General features: G+C 32.5%; 5 protein-coding genes across 6 annotated transcripts; 3 read left to right on the plus strand and 2 right to left on the minus strand.

Annotated features, from left to right (window-relative positions):
* Nucleotides 1–36: 36 nt before the first annotated feature.
* homer (protein) lies at nucleotides 37–17,514 on the minus strand. Of its 2 annotated transcripts, none has more exons than XM_088033350.1 (6): nucleotides 17,422–17,514; nucleotides 16,873–17,161; nucleotides 16,437–16,822; nucleotides 8,245–8,429; nucleotides 3,788–3,927; nucleotides 37–1,591 (listed from the first exon to the last, which is right to left on the minus strand). In XM_088033350.1, the coding sequence occupies exons 1-6, from the start codon at nucleotides 17,445–17,447 to the stop codon at nucleotides 1,415–1,417; spliced, it is 1,203 nt and encodes a 400-aa protein (XP_087889476.1). In that variant the 5' UTR covers nucleotides 17,448–17,514; the 3' UTR covers nucleotides 37–1,414. The 2 variants fall into 2 exon arrangements, with proteins under 2 accessions (XP_087889476.1, XP_087889469.1); XM_088033343.1 differs by having other exon boundaries at nucleotides 37–1,600.
* LOC148180276 (uncharacterized) lies at nucleotides 12,245–13,162 on the plus strand. The gene is made up of 4 exons (XM_088033372.1): nucleotides 12,245–12,589; nucleotides 12,643–12,789; nucleotides 12,839–12,952; nucleotides 13,006–13,162. The coding sequence occupies exons 1-4, from the start codon at nucleotides 12,572–12,574 to the stop codon at nucleotides 13,150–13,152; spliced, it is 426 nt and encodes a 141-aa protein (XP_087889498.1). The 5' UTR covers nucleotides 12,245–12,571; the 3' UTR covers nucleotides 13,153–13,162.
* A 35-nt stretch (nucleotides 17,515–17,549) lies between the features above and the next one.
* Nucleotides 17,550–18,756, plus strand: LOC148180277 (adenosine kinase-like). The gene is made up of 2 exons (XM_088033361.1): nucleotides 17,550–17,851; nucleotides 17,896–18,756. Exons 1-2 carry the CDS (start codon nucleotides 17,691–17,693, stop codon nucleotides 18,752–18,754), a joined length of 1,020 nt encoding a protein of 339 aa, XP_087889487.1. The 5' UTR covers nucleotides 17,550–17,690; the 3' UTR covers nucleotides 18,755–18,756.
* An 87-nt stretch (nucleotides 18,757–18,843) lies between these two features.
* Nucleotides 18,844–19,549, plus strand: RpS17 (ribosomal protein S17). The gene is made up of 2 exons (XM_088033381.1): nucleotides 18,844–18,947; nucleotides 19,109–19,549. The coding sequence occupies exon 2, from the start codon at nucleotides 19,114–19,116 to the stop codon at nucleotides 19,507–19,509; it is 396 nt and encodes a 131-aa protein (XP_087889507.1). The 5' UTR covers nucleotides 18,844–18,947; nucleotides 19,109–19,113; the 3' UTR covers nucleotides 19,510–19,549.
* LOC148180279 (uncharacterized) lies at nucleotides 19,526–20,804 on the minus strand. Its single transcript, XM_088035533.1, has 8 exons — nucleotides 20,780–20,804; nucleotides 20,671–20,731; nucleotides 20,560–20,622; nucleotides 20,385–20,507; nucleotides 20,212–20,337; nucleotides 19,987–20,165; nucleotides 19,709–19,938; nucleotides 19,526–19,659 (listed from the first exon to the last, which is right to left on the minus strand). The coding sequence occupies exons 1-8, from the start codon at nucleotides 20,802–20,804 to the stop codon at nucleotides 19,594–19,596; spliced, it is 873 nt and encodes a 290-aa protein (XP_087891659.1). The 3' UTR covers nucleotides 19,526–19,593.
* Between the last annotated feature and the right edge of the window lie 2,084 nt (nucleotides 20,805–22,888).

Genomic DNA, 22,888 nt, shown 5'->3' on the forward strand with positions numbered 1-22,888 from the left:
CGTTTCAAGAGGCAAGGTAACGACATTAAACACATGTTCAAGTAATAATCTATTTTTCTGAACAAAATAGCTTGACACTTGGTCTTGCAATAATTACTAAAATCATAATCACACAGGATCTGTTTTTATTTGTAATAACAATTTCAACATATAATAAACAGCTCGTTCTATTATTAGTTAGAACAAATTTTCAGCTTATAAGTGCAATTATAGTTAGCATGTCTTTTCTAATACTTATGAATTATGTTTATATATGAAGATTTTTCATTATCATGCTTTTTCCAATAAACCGAATATGCACAAGATGTGTATGAGTTCAATAAAATTACTAAAAAAATTATTGCAGTAGTTTGTCCAGCGGTTTTAAACAGTAATGGTCCTTGTGCACATTCTCCAAGCACATTACGAAGATTTATGTAGATTTAAAACTGCAGGTAATGCGACTGTTTGGCAGTTTGTTTGCAGAGTACACTAAGTAAACAGAATGATGGATTGTAAACTTATTCCGAGACGAGACGCGACCTGTGTATATTTTTCGATGCGGTTCATCTCGGAATATTTCTACTCCAACTACGTCATTTCAAGTCTTGTTTCAAACTTACACGTGGAAATTGGAAAAGTATCACACTTTTGCCGATTCAATACTATTTCTTTGAGTTGGCGACAAACATGCACTACATTGAGAATCTATTCTAACAGGACGCATCGACACGGCGAAGTTCATTTCTCGTGTAACTTTGAGTCAAGAAATTTACAAAATCTATTTACTACAAGAGTTTTGTTACTGATTTGCATGTCCGTGTTGTAAAATAAAACCTAAAAATTATCAGTCTAAACGTATCTACGATTTAATAAATAAAACTTAACACTACTAAGGTATGCATACTTGACAAAAATACTTTCATCCATCAGAACATTCATGTCAAACTAAATAATACAGATCTCGTAAGTCAGTGTTTGTGCAAATATGAATTTCTAATTTCTTGTACTTCTGGTTTTCATACCTAAAACACTGACTTAAGATATGTAAATTCTGCAGCTAATAAATAAGTCAAAAGCGACAACTAAAATCCGATTACGTATAAAATCTTTTGATACGATAAACCAAATTTACATATACTAATTTGGCGCAAATATGATCACATAAAATAAATGCAACAGCTTGATTAAATGGACAACTTAATCTGCCATGATCGATAATTTGTGCACATTCACATATGGCACACTCCTTTAGATAAATACTAATCTATAGCGTTTTTTTGTTTGTTTTACAACCGATATTAGTACGTTTTGTATAATATAATGTTTTCGAGACATCCATAATAGTTACAGACCTAAGCAAGATATTACACGGACCCTATACATATGCAATATAAATGCGCTCGCGTACAGTATGCTATCTTTTTTCAAGCTCTCACGTTTGCAAAGCGGTTGTAATTTCGTCGTGAATCGTTGCTAATTCGTGTACTCGATTAGCCAGTTGTTGATTCAATGTTAACAGTACTTGTCTTTGGGACTCGTGAGCACTCAAGGCTATGTCGAGTTCAGATTGTGCTAGTTTCGCTGTGGTCTGAAGTTCTTGGTTCTCCTTCTGCAACGACTACACTAACATGTCAACTCCAATTATACGCCGATTTACTTATTTTATCTTTTCCTGTTTCTTTCATAAAAATTTCAAATTTGGCGCCTTCAACTTTAGGGCCAACTAAAAATTACCAACGTCAATGGAGTGCGGGTAATATTAGTTTCAACTCTCTGGGGCACTACCGTCTGTAAAGTATGCAACCTCCCACTCTGGTGGATCAACAAACCGTGCCGGTCCATTTAGATGCAGTATTTAGAAGTAGTATTTAATTTTTTTTTGACTGTGTTTTTACTATGGTTGGGTTGAAATCTTTTAATATGTATTATCTATACTGTCATTGAGTAGTAATTGTTTATTTTAGAACACTTTTGGCATAATTAGTGGTCCAAAAACGCCAACGAACGACGACCTTTCAAATTTGATATTTTAAAACTCGCAAAAAAATACAGGCGTTTGTCGCTTGACGATGAAAATTAAAATATCTGCAGATTAGACGAAAAAATAATACAATGCTTTGTAGTTTAAATAAATAATCTTTTATCTTCCTTAATTTTAGAAGAAAGAACTTGAAAATGATAAGTTTTTGAATAAAGTGACCTTTTCCTTAGTGTTGGACATCTTCGATTTTTAAGAAAAGTTCCTCAGAATACATTCCTTACAAAATTTCAACTTAAAACTCTTATTTCGATTTTTTTTTAAATATTAAAATCTTTAAATTCGATCGTTAATTATTGATAATGAAATATTATTATTTTGTTCCTAACTTTTAGAGATATTCCTAACGCGAAGTAAAGTACCAGAATAGATTGAATTTGCCATATCAGCTGTATTTAGTTTCGTCATGGATTTTGCAAAGTTGCATATAAATATCCCTACAAAAAACTTTTTTATCAAAAGCGATTTTATCAAAATTTAACTAAACATGTCACAAATTAATAGAGACAGCAGTCTGAGTCTGAGTGGCTGAAATTAAACATTTGCTATTCACTGATCAAAATTATCATAAAGGCGATACATTTTAAGAAATTGCAACCCAACTACAATACCAAAAATAATTAAAAACTGCATCTAAACAACTTTTTCAATGGTATTTAAATGGACCTTCCCGGTTTGTTGTTCCTCTAAAGTGGGAGGTTGCATACTTTACAGGCGGTAGTGCTCCATGCAACAGATGCCAACTTTGACAGATATTAACCTAACATTCGAGACAAATGACGTTTAATCAAAAGCAAATTGTCAGGTATAATTACTTTTGGCGTGATTTTTCTGACGTTTCAAAAATTTCAGTGTAGTCTGTGCTTTACTGTCATTGCCATTTCTGACGTTTAAAACATCAAAGTATTGACAAGTTGACAATTAAGAATTATCAAGACTGAAGTATTTAAAACGAATAAAATTAGAATAGTTTCTTTAGTACAGAGCGGTATGAACTACAGTGAGTTCCTTGCAATATTAGAAATACCGAAAGTTTTGAAATTAAAAAATTATAACTTAAAATTGACAATACAAAAAAGTAAGGTTACAAATTCTAAGTGGGGTTTTACACCAATGACATTGACGTCTAAGATTTTTTGTCCGCGGCTGCAGATGAAAGTAACACCAAGTGAAGTGGACCAACCTAAAAAAAATCATCTAATTTCAACGAACGTAATGCTTTATAAATCGCCTGTGCATAATTTTGACCAAAACGCTTAAGTTTGTAATATACTGACCGTTATAATTTCGCATTTTTCGCATTAGTTTCATTATTATTTGCGAAACTAAAGCATTCTATCCAAAATCATTTTCAAGAAATTTATGCAGTACTATGTTCTAAAAGATACCAAAGTTCGGTTAAAATGGAACGAATTTTTTTTTTGGGTGGCCCACTTCTCTTGAATTTACTCATTTCATCACTTGTTGCAGAATAGCTACTAGTGGAGTATCTCGTGGAAGTCAAGCGAATTATATTATCGATTTGCAAAGTTACCAAATGTCAGTGAAATGTCAATTTATTCGTGGAGTTTTATCGTGGGTTGTAGAAAAAGTATAGTGTGCCAACTGGTTTGGAATGCCAATTCTGCACTCGTGCTGAAAATGGGCCATTCCAAACTCGTTCCAGAATATGCTATTCTAATATTAAGGTTTAATAGAACAGGAAAAGATAAAATTGAAATTACAATTGTTCAAGAAAACCGCTGTTAGAAAGCAGCTTTTTCTTACCTGTAAATCCGAGGATTTCTGGAAGGCCGACATTTGTTTGAACTCGCTATTTTTGGCATCTAATTCCGCTTCCAATTGTTCTAATCGTAGTCTAAGTGATTGGATTTCTTGCCTCAGTTCGTCGGCTATGTCGCCACCTCCTGAAAATGCAACGTTCATTAAAATCATTACATCGCGACAACGGAAATGAAAACGTCGAAAAATGATCTAATCGTATTCTATATTCAAACATCTGTCAAATGCAGTAAAGAATTGACATAAAAACGAGTTCACTTTCACATTTAATAGGAATATTACGTCAATATGCATCACAAGCTTCACTCAAAGCGTGGATCCAATTTGCCACATGTTATTTTTGCAACGTGTTTAATGTAATTGTTCTCGTTTTCATAGTTTAATAAAACGAATTATACAGATTGCAACAATTATGCGGAACGTACCAACTTAAATTGAATTGATTAAATGCGTGCATCCACGTTTCGAGTTTCCCGGCTGGGGACAAAACCATTTTTTTAATTCAAAAAGTACATATCGTAGATGTGATTTGCAGTAGGCGATGAAAAGGAATGTCGTGTCGTAACTCACACCACACTAACTGTGCAGTATCATGTTAAAAAACGCGTACGTTCAAAATGCACGACCTGAAATGCTCTCAGTTTTTGACACATTAGAGCATGCCATAGAATTGTTAAGACAGTCAAACGTATGTCGAATTCTTAATTGCTATAGATATATCCATAGACTCTAATTAAATTGTCTGTCAAATGACTCAACTTTTTTCAAAGCCCTCTTGATTTGTTTGATTTTGTACTCGGGATTTGAATAGTTTAACACGTGTTGCAAAATTTGCTTTACTTAATTTGACTACCAAAATTTACTAATAAAAATAAATAAATACTTAATTAGGTAGTACGTATTACAATTTTCATTCAATGTCATTGTCAGTCGGTGGTGTCGATGACACTTGAATCAAACTTAGACATGATTTCTTTTTAAACGCATTCTTAATACACTTGTTACTGCGTACAATGACGTCTTTAATTTCAATTTGTTTCCGTATCGTAATAATCTTTCATACAATTCCTGATTTTTCTTATGACAAATTTATTTAAAATTATGCGATCTGCTGCATAACAAAAGGAATTATTTAATGATAATGACATTATAATTAAATTCTTGGCAACGAAGTGTGACCAAAACGTCAACGAGTATAAAATTCTTAAATAAATAAAAATAACAAATTATCGTATGCACATGTTAATTCATGGGCGAAATATTGGGTCCCTTAAAAATTAATATTCATATTTTAAGACTGCTTTCTCGGTTCTGTTTGAATTTTCTAGGTTTTGTTTAGATTCGCTCGATTTACTTATAACTTTGCTTCTCTTTCAATTTCACTAAAATTCTCTTTATACATTTTCCTTCAATTGTCTACAAATAATAATTTTTCTTTTGATTTTTTTAGGTTTTCTCCGTATAGTTGGTTTAGTTTGCAAAAGTTCACTTAGAGGTCGATTTCAAGTGTGACTTACGTTACTGCAAATCCCATTTGCAACATAGCAACGCCAATCACATTGCTCATACCTTGGCAACGGTTGCAAATTTGCGTTAACGCAGTGACTTGAAATCGACCCGTTAGACAGTTACACACTTATTTGTTTATTTAAGGTTGAAACTTTGGAAATTTTAAGATGGCAAGGTTAGCACCATTTGCTCCTTGGAAACCACATTTGTCAATTTTGACATAAAATTTGCTGTGAATTTACGTTAAGTAATAATTAGTAAATAAAGATGTTCCATGTGAAGTGAAATTCCCCTGCTGCTTAAACACTATAACAAAGAATTTGAAATTCGACATATCACATTGACAGAACGATCGTCCTTGTCCGCTAAAATCCAATTCACATAATACCGCCATTGTAATATTTGCGACAACACCAAATTACACGACGAGAATTGTAAAAGTTACAAGAATATACAGGTGTCCGGAAAGTCGCGAAAGAGTGTAGAATTTTTTTTGGTAATCTGGGAGACCACCCAGTTACCCCCTTTCAAAATACCCTAAACCGACTGTATTTCTTAATGATTTTTCGAATTTCTTGATTTTTAGATTTCACATATTTTTTGATATTCTTTTTATTTATTTTTGGTGTTTTATTTTATAATAAATATGTATAATAAAAAAAACATAATAAATAAATGTTGATAATTCTTACATTATACTTCATACTACATTATACTAATTTCTAAATTTTCTATTTCAATTCTCATTGTAATTTACAAGTTTTCTAATACTTATTTTAAATTGCCTTTAGAGTCTGTAGTTCGTTTTAATGTTGACTTGAGATCTTCTCTGATTTCTCTTTACATATACAGGATGTCCCAAAACTTGCGCCCCCCCAGAGACCAGAGAGCAAGGGAGGATGCCTACTGATGGTAAATTTCAAAACAAAAATTGACTAAGTGTAATAATATTCGACAAAGGATAAAAAATTAACAACCAATCCCAAAAGCTTATTCGAGAACTGGAGTAAAAGGGCATCCCAATTTCCTAGGCAACAAGAGTGCAATGTTCATCTGACCAATGGATGAATGGATGTGTCAATAGTTACCGATTTTCAAATTCTGTTCAGCTTCGGGATTTGCTACCGTTTTTTCGTCTTATCTTGATTAATTTTTGAGTTAAAAAAATTTAGTTTCAAAATTTTGGTTTAGAATTGTGGCCTCCATAAACCTTTCTCTCTGGGGCGCGAGTTTTGGGACACCCTGTATATAATGTATTTGGTCCAATTCCTAGGTGCTTTAGATTCTCCCTTTATTTTGTCTTAAATCCTCTTAAGTTTTTGTAGATTTTTCCTTAAAATTCCTTTTAGATTCTTTTTGGATTTAGTTTGGTCCCTAAATTTCCCTTATATTTTCCTTTCTAGATCCTGTTTAGCCGCTATATTTTCTATAACATTACAGATCCTTTTTTTGTCTATATTTTCTTAAGGTTTTTCTTAGAATTTTCTTTAAATTCTTTCTAGATTCTCTCTACTATTTCTCTAGTTTTCATTACTTCACTGTTTTAAATTAAAACTTGGTACTATTAAAAAAAAGAATAAAATTGTTTTAATGTTAATAATGGTTCTTTAAAATAAAAATTTAATGAAATGTGATGATGCCTCTGACGTTTTTCGAGTCCCAACTGTCATAAATATCATCCATAAAATTTTGGCCATGCATTTTGATGTAACGGCTTTTTGCTCGCAAACTGTCAAATCTCTTAAAAAATATTTAGTTTTTATGTCAATTAAAAATGCTGCCGAGGATTTAAATACAACATTATCACACGCTATCATTAATACCTAACCTCAAACTCACTAAATTTAGGTCTTTTGCTAAAAACAGATTTCATATCCAAAAATTTATTTATCTTTATTTTTTGTTAATCACATCATTAGATCCTAATTTGTCAAATTTAACTAAATTATCGTGTAAATAACATCTATACAGCACAAAAATGCAGTGCTACCAACGTATTTCAAATTTCATCCTCCGCGTGGTGTATTTTGGAAGGTGGTAAAACAAATCTAATTACATTAAACAGTCTACAAATATTACTTTAACCAGAGGCACAAGTAAATGTTTGGCATCGATACACACATTACAGTCTAGCTTCAATCTGTACAGCTAAAAATATCTCTTCATACCGATTTGAACTGTTTAAAAAGATGATGGACGATGTACGCCTACAGTGGGATTTATTTCTAAACTGAAATTCTGTTCGCTGATGTTAAAAAGCGACATGAAATATTTAATTGCCTCTTGTTAAGAGAAAGAAATAGTATATTCAAAATACAAGCTGCAGAATGGGCTATATTTCAGCACGACTGGCAAAACGAACGAGTTTTATTAGATAGGAGTACTATTTTCTATATTGCGCCTTTTACTTCAGTTTTTTTTTTAAGTCGAACTAGCATCCAAGTTGCCACATAACCTCCATTCATAAAAAAATTTAGAGAGTTTTCATTCTGGCACCAAAAATATTGCTGGAATAAGTCATTCTAAAACGATTTTTAGTGACATCTCATTAATAAGGGAAAACAGCTAATTACCACATCTTGTTCATCAAACAATATAAAACGATTGCACTCGGATTGCACTGTAGATGCTGATTGATACCGATTGTCATACTCAGGTGCGCGTGTCTTGAATTTTTTCCGGATATTTGAGCGAAAATTTGCAACGTAATTAATTCATTTTCGTTACTATAATTATTCTTTATGCAAGATTTCTTCCTAACAAGGTTATAAATTTTTGAGAGGAGTCTGCAATTACGAAACCTGACGTATATGTAACATTATAGAAATACGTGAGGCAACTTCCTTTTAATCAGATAATAAAAAAAGTCGGATGTGAATAAATATCGCAAGACGATTAAAGAAAAAACTAGTTCAACACTAATTTTATATTACCTTTGCTATTTTCCAGATCGGCCTGATATTTAGCTTTCATCCTCATATTTTCTTCTTTCAGACTGGCCAACTGTCTCTTCCATTCATCAACATTCGCTGTGCTTTCTTGAAGTGCACTTGTTAACCTCGCGTTGTTGCTCTTCAAAGTCGCCAATTCTATTTCCCACTTTTTCGCATTTGCTGAACTGAAACATAAATTACAACAAAACGTTTTACACTAGTGTTTAATGTCGATGGACTGCATAAGTTTACCGGATTTCATAACTCTTCCCATACTTAGTTTACTAAATGGGGCGTAAATAATAACAATCACGTAATATTATTAGAAGGATATTAGTGAAATTTGAAGAAGTAATGAAGCAACGTGTTGCTAATCCCAATTTACATAATACTCCGAAAATTATCTGGCTCAAAACTCAAAGAATCCGTATTTTGCTTGCATCTTATTATATTATAAAATAACTGACGATTTGTTATTACACAATAATGAACTTATAATCGTTTGAGCGGAACTAAACACCTATTTTCATCCACCATAACGAAGTTTGCAATACTATATACTTTGACCAATATTTCCAGCTGTTATTAAAAACTTTCGACGCGTATTCTGTACAACATAACAACCAACTATTTAACCATATCTCTTCATTAACACTGAATTTTATTACGCACGCAAAAAGTTTCTTAAGTTTACTTACACTTGTGCTTGCATTTTTGCATTTCAGCCTTAATAACTGGCGTTGCGTGTATTTTAGCGTGAAGATGAACATGATAAATTTTGTAAAGCGTGCAGTCGACTTGTGCAAGACGTACAAATGTTTTTTGCAAAATATGCAAAGGAGTGCATGTGCAAGAGATGAGATGATAAAAAGAGATCTTTTATTCAAACTTTTAGACCGAAATTTACAAAAGTTACGCAATTAGTAGGAATTTGTGACGGAATGATAACGAGTCGAATCATCGAGGAAGTACAAAAAAAAATATCTATGAAATTGATTAAACCAGAAAAAAGATGAGATTGGATTTGAAATATTTGTGGAAGAGATAAAATCTTATTGCGAGATAAAGTTGTTGTTCTAAAAACACTGCCTAAAATAAACTGTTCTGGATCTGATATGATCTGTTTTTTAGATAAAGTTGTAGCTAGGCGAATTGTGATATGAAGGGGTTAAAATTTGTAATTACAATTAAAAAGTCATTTTATAATTGTTTGTTCAAGAAATTGAAATTTTATGCATTTCGATTTTAATTAGCATTTTATGTGTTCTTAAAAATGGTTTCCTAATCTCTATTGTTGGTATTTACTGTCCGAATTTCGTTTATCTATCTTTGAATTGTTTGATTTTTTAGGTGTAAATAAAAGATGATTAGTTTGATTTACGACAGGAGCGATAATGAAATATTTATCAAAAAGATTTCAATGAACTTATTAGACAACTTCAAAGGACAAAATATACTTGTATTGATAAAAATTTCGGAAATTTAGAAATCTAAATCTAATCTTTGCTCAGACAGGTCAGGCTCCAGATCTTTTAAAAAAATATTTCGGACTGTAAAACAAAACAAAACTGGTCGTCAGTGTCATTTTATTGACACTTGCCGTTTGTATATTTTTACAAAATTGTTCACTCGCGACTGTATGTATAAATTTTTCATTACCTTTTATTATATTAATAAAAATTCTAAGAGGTCAATTGGGCTTGATGATATTTTTCTACAATCGCTAAATAAAGTTCACATTTCGATTGTCATGTAACCTTCAAAATGACATTCTTTTAGAGGTGCGTAAAAATGATACAAGAGTGCGTAAAAGTTACTTTGACAGAAATTGAAATTGTAAGTAAGCAATCGCTTTGTCTTCCCATTTATAGATGACTTATCAACTTCTGTTAAGTGAAGTGTCAATTTAAAAAAAATATATCGTTAAAATTTGCATTTTGCTGCGATTGTAAAAAAATCTTGTTTCGTACTCGTGCGAAATAGATGTTTTTGAAAACTAGTTTTTTTTAATATTATTTACTTAGTGCTAGTTTAAAAAATTTCTTGTTGGAGTTCAAAAAATGGCCAATTGTTTAGAGAAATAAAACAAAAGAAGAATAACATGTGTGTTAAATATTAAAAATATATTTTTTTTACTTTAATTACTGCAATAATAATTTTAAAAATAAATAAAATAAGAGAAAAAAAAATACCCATTGAAAAAGATAAACTTTATAATTATTTAACTTATAAACCGTTATTTGGCAAAGCGATGACTTATAAAAAAAAATTAATATGGAGTATAAGCTGCACAGTAAATGTTTAGTTTACGTTTGAAAGTGCTTGGAAGGGCATAAAATTGCCATTAGAATAGTTATTTAGGAATATGTTCTTTCGTCCCAAAACTTTGTAAATTGCCCGAGATATCCCTAATTGTTTGAAAATGTTCAGAAACGTTTTTGTGCGCTGCGTAATGGAAGAAAAAGAAAAGAGTGTTAAAAGCAGTTGAAGAGCTACACGTAAATTCAAAGAGTGAAATATCCTAAATTCAGTGCAAAAAATCATCAGGGAGACCTGCTGAGACTAATATGCCAACATTGGAAAGACTCGAAAAGTGATATTATATTGTATGTATTTGTTTAGTATTAAAGTAAAAAAAATTCCAAACGATATTATATTTGTATGTATTTGTTTAGCATTAAAGTTTCACTAAATCATCACATTTTTTATCTAAACATTGTTAAATAAATAATTAGATAAAATTAGCGGCCCATCATTACGCCCGCTTATTATGCCCTAGAGTATAATTACCTTCATTAGGTATAGATCTCGTATCCTAGGTGTAAAGAACCAATTATAGACAATGGAATTGAAGTTTGAGCTTCTATTACGAAAAATAAATTATAAAGGTCTATTTAATAGCATTTGCTTTCGCAGAGTTAATTAATATTCAGACTAACTAAGAATTATCTCGGCATGCAAGTAGAGCAGAGTTAAATAACAAAAACCTGTTATTTAATTCAACTAATTACATCAATTTAAAAGGTCTCATCATGAAATTGGTTGAATCTAAAAGACTTTTTTTAAGGGAATTCAAATCGGAAAGCATTTAAAACCAGAGCAATAAATTAAACATTATCCTTACGTTCAACATTCTTTTTATAACATCTTCCAGGAGTTTGGAGATTTGTTTCCAATATTTCTTAAAATACCTCCCTAAAACCGCCTTGCTTTTCATAATTATTATGTTAGACAAACCTATTATTTGAAAGAAAAATAGAAAACTTTTATACACTTTTTTAATTTTTTTTGTGTTTGTTACAAAGTTGGAAAAACTGATTTACGTCATTTTGCACCTACAAAGTATAACTTTTTTAATATGGGGGCTATCGAATATATCATATTCATGTAATAATAAAAAGAAAAAGAATTTCGGACGTAATATTTGAATGTAGTCTATGCATTACTATAATTATGACATGACAATCAAATAAGTTTCGCTTCTGAATTTTTCTGTGGAATGAAGTTATCAATAAAATAACTCAATTAGGTAACTTTGTCAGAAGTGACAGTTATAAAAATGAGTTTAGAAATATGTAATCACTTTAACAATCAAATGACTAGCTTGCTAAATAGCTTAGCCGCCACTGTATAAATTGATCCAAAAGAGATAAATTTATAACCCTGAAATTTTGACAAGAATCCGCTTTTAAAGAACCACTGACACGCAATTATTTTATTACATCTAATAAACATAATTTGAAGTAATTACGGGTTAAAACAGAACACATGTCTTCATTAAAATTACATTATAAACATTTAATTCAAGGTATCATGCAATTAATTCAATCCAATCTGTACGGCTTATAAAAGCAGCCAACTTTCTGTTTAAATAAAATAATGTTCCAATGAATAAAAAAAGAGATCAATCAAATGTCTAGACATCATTAAATTAGCCCATGCAAGATAAAATCCGTGTTCTTCCAAGATAACCCTCCTTACAATCCCAGCGAATTGCCCATAAAAAATTCAATCGGATCGCGGGAGAAACTTACGTCCATCTCCCAATAAAAACCAAAAAGCGTAAATAAGTTTCACTTTTCTCCCTTTCCGACAAATTTACGTACGCCACACGAACATTATAATTAATTAAATAAATGCAAGAGTGAGATAGCACAATAATTTTCGCTACGAAAAACTGAATGATACAACATAGAAAGTGAGGAAGACACAATTAAGGGAGACTAACGTTGCAGTATGGAAGGTGGTAACTATAAATACCACGCCAGAGCTTCAAAACGATATCAGTTCAACAATTCTTTTTGTTTAAACAACAACAACCACCAAAATGTTCAGTTTCAACAAAGTATGAACTCGTTTTGTGTGTGTGTCAAGTGATCATTCTTATTCTATTTCAAGGTTTTTGTGGTCGCCTTCATCGCCCTTTACGTTGGCTGTGAAGCTGGACACTTGGGTGGTTACGAGGAGTATTACGGAGGTCATCTTGGTGGCGGTGAACTCATACACGGCGGGTACGAGCATCAAGAACATCACGACGAACATCATGTAAATTCTTCAATCTTTGTTTGCCGCGTCTCTACTGTTTTGTTCATAGGAACACCCCAAGTATAAATTCAATTATGCAGTACATGATCCCCACACCGGCGATGAGAAACAACACATTGAAGAACGCGACGGAGATGAAGTTAAGGGAACTTACACCGTAAAGGTACAGTATGAGAATATTATTGCTAAATATTAACTGAAATGGGTGTTGTAAAGGAGGCTGATGGTACTACTCGTGTTGTGGAATACAAAGCTGACAAACATAACGGTTTCAATGCTGTTGTGCACAAAATTGGAACTCCTCATCATGTGGAACATGGAGGGCACGGCGGCATCGGGGGTGGTTATGGCGGACATTATTAATATTGATGTGGAGAGGAAAATGTTTTGTGATAACTGTTGAATTTTGTATTATGTATTTTGTATTCACCAAAAATTAATAAAATTGTACTTAAGTAATTTGTTGTTTAACGCATGTGTCTTAATATTAAACTCCAGTTTTTGCGGTTTTGGCAACCAATCTTAAATTCTCTATAAAATTAGTATATTACGTAAAGAGTACAGAAACTACTGTATTTGGCATGTAGAAGAAAATGTGCCAAGTGCAGCAACCCCTCGAAAATTGAAATGAAAACAAAATTCAATTTGAAAGTCTTGACGTCAATTAAATACTAAAACCTAATCAATCCTAAGTAAGTTGAGATTATCGTAAAAACGTGTTATTAACTAATCCCGAATACATTGGCCTGTGCGTCATCGTATCTATTGTTTTCCGGTGAAAATTAAAATAATATTTCGCATTATCCCGCACTATTTTTAAGCTTATCGAAAATGATTATATTATTTTTGATAAAATTACACTTCACTTTTTATAATAAATCCATTTACTTCATAACGTTAGTTTTTGTACCATACAGTAGTTTAAAATTGAGTCCACAGTATTTTCGTATTTTATTTATTCTTAATTAGGTACTTTTTCACTGTACCGGGTTTCTATAAAAGAATATAACATCGTAGTTGGCGTTAACAAGTAAAAAAGTGCCGTCGTTTGGCGATCATGAACTCTACTATACATATTATACAGTACAACCTCGATTATCCTTACTTCTCGAGGCTGGACCCTGCACGGATAATCGAAAAACACGGATAAATAAACTGTTAAATAAACATACAAGAAACTTATTTGGAATATTTTTTTAATTAAAAATACATAAAAACGTGAACAAAATTTATCAACAACAATAACAATTTTACATATCGAAAAAATCAACTCTTGTAAGTCATATTACATAAAATTTATTATTCTGTACTAAAACTGGTCCTTTCATTTATTTCTTTTTTTTTCCCAAAATTTTCTCATTTGATTTTTCAGTTTTCTGAATTATGATTTTTTTCTTTGTAAAAAAAATATTTCAAGCCTCTGCAAACACTAGGTACAATTCAAAGACAACAGTTTAAAATCATAATTTCGTTTTTTCTCTTTCCACTAACTTAGCGAACACAGCACATATAGAACCCGGACAATCGAGGTTCTACTGTAATGTAAGAAACGTCAACTTCAAAATGTTTACAACGTTGACAGTTTGTATACACCAGTTTCACCTTTGTAAATTTAAACTAAGAAATTAGTTTCTGCCACCACTTCGCTGACTTTAAATTCGTGCAAAATCTCATTAAACTGCGCTAAAATTTAACACTGTAAACTTGTTCACTATTTGAAGTAAGTGGCAAATCGTGAGTATAGTCTTTTGTTTTCCAGAACAAACTGTATGTTGTATTCTAAAGTATCCTGTATACAAAAATGTCGTTGTAGCTATATATAAATGCATGAAGTAAGTTGTTTCATGAATTCGTCTTCCTGAGCAGTTGACAACAAAATATCTTAATTAATAAATAAGTAACAACTGAAATCAATTAAAGCAAAACGGTAAAATGTAGAAAGGAAAAACAAACATGCCAACAGAAAACTTTTAATTTATTACCACAATCCCAACCCAATAAAAAGCACAGGTTTTAATAAACTTTTTTTGTTATATACAGATCCGGCAACCCTTGCGGGCCCTTCAAAAATCGTCTTTAATTTTAAAGATAAACATATCAAAATTTGCATACACTTTTAGAGTTAAGAAACACTAGAATCTGACAAAAATACATACAAGGTGTTTATAAATGTTTCTAGCATCAAGGTGGGAGTTGAAAAATCTAAACCCACATTTTGTAATAAGCGGCAAATTTCTTTAACATTTCATAGTCACCCTTGATGCTAGAAACATTTATAAACACCTTGAATTGATGTTTATCACCAATAGTTTGACGTCGCGAAACCTAAAATTGTAATATTTATTATGTATAGTTAAATAAGCCTATGCAAATTTTAAATTTTTTATTTTCAAAATTAAAGACGAGTTTGGAGATGGTCACAATGCTATTTGACCCTGTACAACTGTGAGTATAATAAAAATATGTTTTCTATTTTCTTGAAATTTTACTGAAACTTGCGACTTGCAGTCAACTAGTTACAATTAACACCCCATTTCAAGTTAATAAAGGAAAATACTATGAGCTCTGCACGACTAACTTCGGTTATTACCAATCCACATTTTCAGAGCAAACATCGCGTCATTAAATTGCTAAACATCAAACTTTAAATTGGTGCGAATTTTGCTGCTTGGTTAATAATAAAAAGTTTATCCAACCCCAATTTACACACATAAAACCGTATCAGTATGCAAATGTTTCTTAATTTCGTTAACAAAATGTACATAGAAAGTAAATAATTACTTCTGTCCAACACAATTAAAATATTGCTAAATAAGGCACATCTGCATTTTCTAAATCAACCGTGCTAAAAAGTTAATTAAAATTTTAATGGAATTCCAACTCAAAATTTTGCAATCATTACAAAGTAAGAGGTAAATGTAAAACGGGGAATGCAAAAATAGTCATTATTCCAGTAGGCAAAAAGAGAATGTAAGTTTGGTCATAATCTTTACGAAATTGCGTACAAAATTTTATCTAATTGCTGAATACTTCGTCTTCTTAAATCAAAGACACGCTTATGTATATTAAAAGTAACTAGGGATAAGTTTTTATGTAACTGCTTCTTATTATCATAGTTGACAGTGGAAACAACAAAACAATCGCAAAATTTATAAAAATTCGGCTTCAACGCGATGAAAAATGGTGGCTGATATTTCAAGTACTAATGTCAAGTGCTATCTTTATGTGATAGATTCGTTAACTAATTGGGACAAATATAACAAATTTACTTTGTGCGTAGGATTACGTAAGGAATTTATCACTTCATCACACATTATTGCGACAGTAATAAATGAGTCATAAAATGTATTGTTTTAAACCCTTTTTCAACAGTTGTTGAATTTTATATTTGACTTAATTGTTCAGGCTAATTCTAATACAAATTTACTTCAATTAACCAATGTTGAAGGTAAAAAAGTGGCCCGAAATTGTTTTTCTCATGTGGGCGATATATTATCATGCGTTGAGTTGGCAAGCAGCACATTTCCCACGTCAAAATTACTAAATATCAGTGCTACCAACTTGCAATAAACATCAAAGCCTCATAGGCACTCTTTTTTTGATCATAGGATATTACTTTTACATCTACACCTAAACTACAGGTCTACCTTTGTGCTAATGCCAATTTGAGCCTGTCGTTGTCATACTTCAGCTGCATATCCATGGGATTTGTTGAACCTGTGTTTCCATAAGAGCTTTTCTCGGTTTTAATTTGATGGCTTGGACTCTCATTACTTTGTAACGCAGAAATTGAATGGCTTCTGGGATGTGGGACGTCATCTTCTGATTTAACATTGGCTGTGGTTGGCATGACCGCACTTCCTGGAGGTTCTAATAAATTATCAGTTTGATCAGGTGTTGCATTGGCCGCTCGTGCAGATATAGGACTGGCATTTGCACTTGTTACTGGAGTTACGGCAGAACCTCCATTGGCAGTGACTTTACTTATAGCTGATCTAGTGGCTTCTTTAACTTCATTGAACTTATCAATAAACTGAAAATTAGACAAATTAGTCGAGTTTTTTACGTTTATCGTGAAAGTACCTTTTGTAATTCAGCTTCTGATGAGAACCCCAATCCATAAACAGTGTTGGCTCTGACATCAGACCACTGACCGAACTTCTGGGAGGTTTTTGTGAACGTCATGTTTGGCGTAACTGTGCTATTGATGACAGCCTTCTGTCCTTCCACACTGATAATCCTGTAGAGACTCCGAGAGGAATCATAAAAAAACGAAACACTAACTGCTGTACTGGACGCCGGCATCCAAGAACGTTTAGTTTTCGGGTCAATGTGGAACACATGAGCCTTGCATGTGAAAATTGGCTGTTCACTGCGAATAAAACGAAAAAATGAAGAAGTTATCAAAGGGGGAGTGGTCATTTTAACACAAAATATTATCAAAAGTATGAAATTTCTGAAGAAATGGTTTTATTCAAATTGTGGTGAGAAAATCGGTGCGTTTTAAACAATTAAAAATTATATCTCGGTGTAAATAATGCCATTCATAAATTAGAAAAAATTAATGTGTGTATGACATATGTGGCAACTATACTAAAATCGCGAATTTTATGTAAATTTTGTTATTTTTACCCCATCGTGTCCTTGCCAGACGTCATTTATAACAATTTGAGTAGTGCACAACAACAAATTGTACTTTATTTATAACAAAACCACCTTATCACGAACAGTCTGACAACACATGACATACACATAACAACTGTCAAAACTCCATCAGGGGTGCCAACCAAATTAGGAATTCGCCTAGATAAAAAAAAAATGAGGCTATAAATCATCCCTGAAATCCATAAATAATAAATTTCGTCCAAATTTAAATGGTATTAGCGCAAAATTAGTGTGAAATGGAACGGAAAGTGAAAATTGTTGCATTCGGAAATCCCCTATTAGACACAGTTGTCTTGATTAGAGATGACTTCCTGCTTAAAAAATATGAGCTGGAACCTGACGGGCAAAAGGAGATTTTGGGGGACGAAATGGCACGCTTAAAAAACGACATCAAAAAGTATGTTTTCGTGCAAAAAATTGATAAATACCCCATTTTTGTAGATGCGAAACAAGTGTCTCTGCTGGGGGTAGTGCACAAAACACGCTGAGAGTCTTTCAGTGGCTTCTGCAAAAACAGTCTTCAACGACGATTTTCGGCGCAATAGGAAACGATGATGAGGGAAGACAACTGATAACACTGTTGAATCAACAAGGAGTTGCGACTCCTTACATAATTCACAGGAATTATCCTACAGGAACCACAGTCGCTTTAGCAGGAGGCCAAAACCGTTCTCTGGTTGCTTGTTTAGGCGCCGCTGAAGTTCTTTCTTTGAGCGACGTCCAGTCACATTCAGAAATCTCCTCTCATTTAAAAGATGCAGATTTAGTTTACATGGAGGGATTTTTTATTACAAAAAGAAAGGAGGCAACATCTTTCATTTTAAATTGGTGTAAATCGCTTAATAAAGTGTTTGCATTTAATCTCTCTGGAGAATATTTATGTAAGGAATATCCTGAACAAGTTTTGTATTTTGTAGAAAACGCGAGTATTATTTTTGGGAACAAACGGGAATTTGGGAGTCTCTCTTCTCTGATGAAAGAAAAAAACGCCGAGAATTTGGTAACAAAACTGTCTAAAGATGGAAAAACAATCGTGATGACCAACGGCGCCCATTCCGTCCTTTGCAAAAGTAGCAACGTCGACTTCGAGGCTCAAGCTCCAGTTCTGAGAAGCGAAGAAATCGTCGACACCACAGGAGCTGGAGATTCCTTTGTGGCAGGCTTCTTAGCAGGGTACCTTTTGAAGAAACCTTTGACTGCTTGTGTGGAGATAGGTTGCTATGCTGCACAACAAATAATCAAGAGAAGAGGGTGTACTATACCCCCAGACCCCCCCAGTGTAACCCATTTAGCACCATGAATGTAAATGAATTCCATTATTGTTAATAGAGGCTGTGGTTTAAACCAATTTATTCAAATTTCCCGCTCTATAGTTGGAGTTTTTAAGTTCTGTTAATTGCAGCATTGACGTTTGACAGTTGTGGCGCCCTCTTTCTGTAATTTGGTGTGATCGACCACGTTTCTTGAAACCTCAAGAAGTCGCTAATTTGCAGGTAAATCCCATTTTAATCCCTAAAAATTATCGAAATTGGTTTAACTACAACCCTAATAATACAATTATTGTATTTTTGTCAGAAAAAGCCTGAAATCACCCTCTTTGAAAAAAATTAGGTTATGTGCCGCCATGGTTCTGATGTTTTCAATATGATTTTAGCAAACATGGGTCGCGTCCGTACGAAAACCGTGAAAAAGGCATCAAAGGTCATCATCGAGAAGTATTACACTCGCTTGACTCTCGATTTCCACACAAACAAGCGCATTTGTGAAGAAATCGCCATCATCCCCACAAAACCGCTGAGAAACAAGATCGCTGGTTTCGTTACACATTTGATGAAACGTTTGCGTCATTCTCAAGTCCGCGGAATTTCGATTAAGCTTCAGGAGGAAGAAAGAGAGAGGAGGGACAACTTTGTTCCAGAAGTTTCCGCTCTGGAACACGACATTATTGAAGTTGATCCAGAAACCAAGGAGATGTTGAAGATGTTGGACTTCAATAACATCAGTGGGTTGCAGTTGACGCAACCTACCACAAACACTTTCAATAGACGAGCATAAGTTGTATTTTAAGGAATACAAATAAATTTTCTTTTTCACGTGTTATTGTTTAATTTCAAAGGATTTTGATTGCGTTACATTTTTTTACCACATGTTAAACCAGGCGTGTGTTGGGACCTGCGGATTTTCGCTGGCAAAGACTTCGCTTCTCTATAAAATCTTATTTAATCTTCCTGGACGAAATTTCGTATCGACTCACCGAAATTGTCAAAAGGCGCATTACCCTCTCAATAACGCTACCACAAAGAGAAAAAATCGCCCCCATTAGGCCTCTGATAAGTCCTCTGCCGACAAAGCCACTCTTATGTGACGACAAATAAAAAGTTAGCAAGTTCTCATCTAACATCTTCCATAAAATCAGGGTTATCAACGTAATACCACACATGGATCCAACGAAGAACACAGAAGCCGTACAAAAGTAATACAAGCCTAAAATTTAACTTTGAAGATCATCAAAACCAGCATCAGGAACCTCACATTTAAACAATAAGTGTGTGTTTTCACTATATAGAAGCTCGGCGTCGTCTTCTGAACAGTTTTCTTCAACTGCGGAGCATTCAGATTTGCTCACGTATGGAATTGTTAAAGACTTTTTGTACGGTTGTTTCACGAGCGAGTATTTCTTCAATAGTCTTGGATCCGTCCATTGTAAATCTCTGTTTATTAAAATCAAGAATGAGAGGATTAATGAGAAAATGAGACCTGTATGGCGACTGATTAAGACGGGTCGTTTCGATGCATAACTGTCTTTCATCGCCATCGAAGTCCGTCATGGTGTATTTATCAATAGAAGCTTGCTTCGTCAATACAATGTGAGAATTGATCGGCCTACAAAAAATCTTTATAGTGCCAAATGCTTACTTCAATTTTGATACTTTTCAAGTGCATCCGTCTTCAGTTCGCTGTTCTTTTTTGATATTATTTTACTTGTCTTGCTACCGACTTTATTAACTGTATTAAATGACGAAACTAATTTGTGTAGACCGCTGTTGATTAATCTGAAATGTTTCATTTATGGTAAATTCCCGATTTTACATTTTTACCTTATACTCTTTGTCTTTGGAATGATCGACTTTCAAAGATGAGCTAGTGCGGGCCTTTCCAAGGTTTGATCTGTAAGGTTTATTATAAAATACTGATGTTTCAAAACATTGACCTCACAAGGTGGTTCTTGAGAGAACTTTTGTGCCTCCTGCGCGAAGATCTCCAGCATCGTCTTTGGCTTTAACATGAATATGAGTAAAATCTGCTTTGTACTAGAGATACTTACTTCTTTTATCGTTTGAATTTAGCATTTTTAAGTTAACAAAAAATAAAATTTTATTTTAAAACTGACTTTGACATAATTCTACTGTGTTGTCTAAGATACACCATCCTAACAGACAAGATCGAATACATTTTAGTTCTCAGCCAGAAAGCAGGCAAATTTTAATTTCCTTGTTGAATTAAAATGATAATGAGAAGATTAATCAATGTTGTTTGAGAATGGTGGATGCGCCGGGTTACGGCTGTCCAAATTGCCATAATTAAGAAGAAAAGGACAAAATTTTGATAAAGAAAAAAAAACGCAGTTAATTTTTGAACATTAACGAAATTTGAACCTTTATATGGGATTTAGGACGATTAGTTTCATTGCATATTCCCCTAACAATACGTTTCGTGTCACTAAAATAAAATAACTTACGATTTTTTATAAATCCTCTTTAGAGTAGGTTTAGTTTTTTTTTTTTGGATTTGATTTACTTTAAGTTTTCGTGAATTTTATGTTGGATTCCTTTTTATTTTTTTTAAACTGTCTATCGATTCTCTTTAGATTTGAATTCAATTTTGGGACTATCTAATTTTTTTGATTTTCTAGATTTTCTTTAGTTTTCCTTAGATTACCTATGATTTAAGTCCTTTTAAAATTAATTTTTTTCCATGCCAAGTTTCTATTTAAATGTTTCTGACATTTTCGTTTTGTTTAAATATTCTAGATTGTTTTAAATTTCTTTTAAATTCGTTTTGTATTTTCCTAGATTCTCCTTAGATTTTATCTAAATTTACTATAGATTCTATCTGGTTTCTAGTAATTCTCTATTTTTTTTTTAATTGTTTTTAAATATGTAGGTTCAGTAAATTATTTGTAGATTTTCCAGATTTTCTTTAGATTCTTTGTTTTTTTTGGAGCCTTTTGACAAATTACACTTATTTCGAACAAATTTTTGTACTGGATCAGTGGAAAGTCATTACTAAAGTTGAATTGCCTTCTTATCACAAAATTGTCATTTAGCCTCGAATTTAGATCATTTTTTGACGAGTTTTTCCGATTTCATGCACATTTGCACATTTCTCTCGATTTTTCCAGAACTAACCGTTATGTCTTGATACAAATTCATAATTTTATGCATTTCGAACTCTACTTTGCAAATACAGCTTGAAAACCCTTAAAAAATCTCGTCACTTAGCTTCAAATCTTGTTGATTTGTCTTTGGAACAATGTTTTTCAAAGATTTCCATCTTCTAATTTTTTTGATCTTAAAGCAAACTATCATCAAGAAGTTTTCTAATATGTATTATTCTGCACTGTGTTAGCATTAAAGTCATTTTAAAACTCAGTATGGATCTAAAAATTAGGATTTTTAAGTGCAATGAAATACTTTTAATTTTTAAAAAACTTTTCAATGTTTTTTGTCTTGTAATTTTTAAATGATAAAAGATAAAATCTCAATGTTTTCAATGATGCATTATAATAAAAATTCAATGTAATAGTTATACAGGTGTCCCAGAACTCATGACCCAACAGGAATACAGATGGTAAATTTGAAAACAAATATTGATTAAGTTAGTAGTAGTATTAAAAAAGGGATAAAAATTTAACAACCAATCCCGGAAGTTTATTCTAGGGATGGAGTAAAATATCCTAGGCAACGAGAGTGCAATGTTCATCTGACCAATGAATGGTAGTATTAGTTCATAGTTACCGATTTTCAAATACTGTTTTGCGTCGTTTCTTTGTCTTAACTCAATTATTTTATGAGCTAAAAAATTTTTGTTTCGAAATTTTGGTTCAGAATTGTTGCCTCCGTAAGCTTTTTTTCTCTAGGTCACGAGTTCTAGAGCAGCCTGTATGTAAAATTGCATATGAAAATAACTAAAAACAGCGTTTTTTTTGAGACGCGGTCAGTTTTTCAAAAATATCATAAAAAGTACTTGTCCTAGCGATAAGAGTTATAAGTCGTTGGAAAACTTATTAAAAATTAGCTTTCGAAAACACTGTCTAGGAATCCCATAACTTTGCAAGTTTTCAATAAAAAGTAAAGAATAGTAGATTTTGCTATACGGCAAAAAAGTGGTAATGTAAGTCTCAAATAGTATCTGTCACAAATAGTACATTTTC

The sequence above is a fragment of the Gnatocerus cornutus genome, chromosome 1 (assembly GCF_029298725.1).
Source record: "Gnatocerus cornutus isolate USDA-ARS CGAHR chromosome 1, icGnaCorn1.1, whole genome shotgun sequence".
In the NCBI taxonomy this organism is placed as follows: Eukaryota; Metazoa; Arthropoda; class Insecta; order Coleoptera; family Tenebrionidae; genus Gnatocerus; species Gnatocerus cornutus.

Bases quoted from the DNA above. Each gene is read 5' to 3' on its own strand.
- LOC148180276 (XM_088033372.1), top strand. The intron at 12,790-12,838 runs GTAAATTCTTCA...TTTTGTTCATAG, and splicing joins AACATCACGACGAACATCAT to GAACACCCCAAGTATAAATT. The intron at 12,953-13,005 runs GTACAGTATGAG...GGTGTTGTAAAG, and splicing joins AGGGAACTTACACCGTAAAG to GAGGCTGATGGTACTACTCG.
- homer (XM_088033343.1), bottom strand. From the start codon at position 17,447: ATGACGTCTGGCAAGGACACGATGGG. The intron at 8,430-16,436 runs GTAGACCTGTAG...TTTATGTTTCAG, and splicing joins AAATTGGCATTAGCACAAAG to TTCAGCAAATGCGAAAAAGT. The intron at 1,601-3,787 runs GTAAGAAAAAGC...ATGTTAGTGTAG, and splicing joins AGAAATCCTCGGATTTACAG to TCGTTGCAGAAGGAGAACCA.
- LOC148180277 (XM_088033361.1), top strand. From the start codon at position 17,691: ATGGAACGGAAAGTGAAAATTGTTGCATTCGGAAATCCCCTATTAGAC. The intron at 17,852-17,895 runs GTATGTTTTCGT...CCATTTTTGTAG, and splicing joins TTAAAAAACGACATCAAAAA to ATGCGAAACAAGTGTCTCTG.
- RpS17 (XM_088033381.1), top strand. From the start codon at position 19,114: ATGGGTCGCGTCCGTACGAAAACCGTGAAAAAGGCATCAAAGGTCATC.
- LOC148180279 (XM_088035533.1), bottom strand. From the start codon at position 20,804: ATGCTAAATTCAAACGATAAAAGAA. The intron at 20,338-20,384 runs GTATCAAAATTG...GATTTTTTGTAG, and splicing joins AAGACGGATGCACTTGAAAA to GCCGATCAATTCTCACATTG. The intron at 20,166-20,211 runs GTCTCATTTTCT...TTTAATAAACAG, and splicing joins CTTAATCAGTCGCCATACAG to AGATTTACAATGGACGGATC.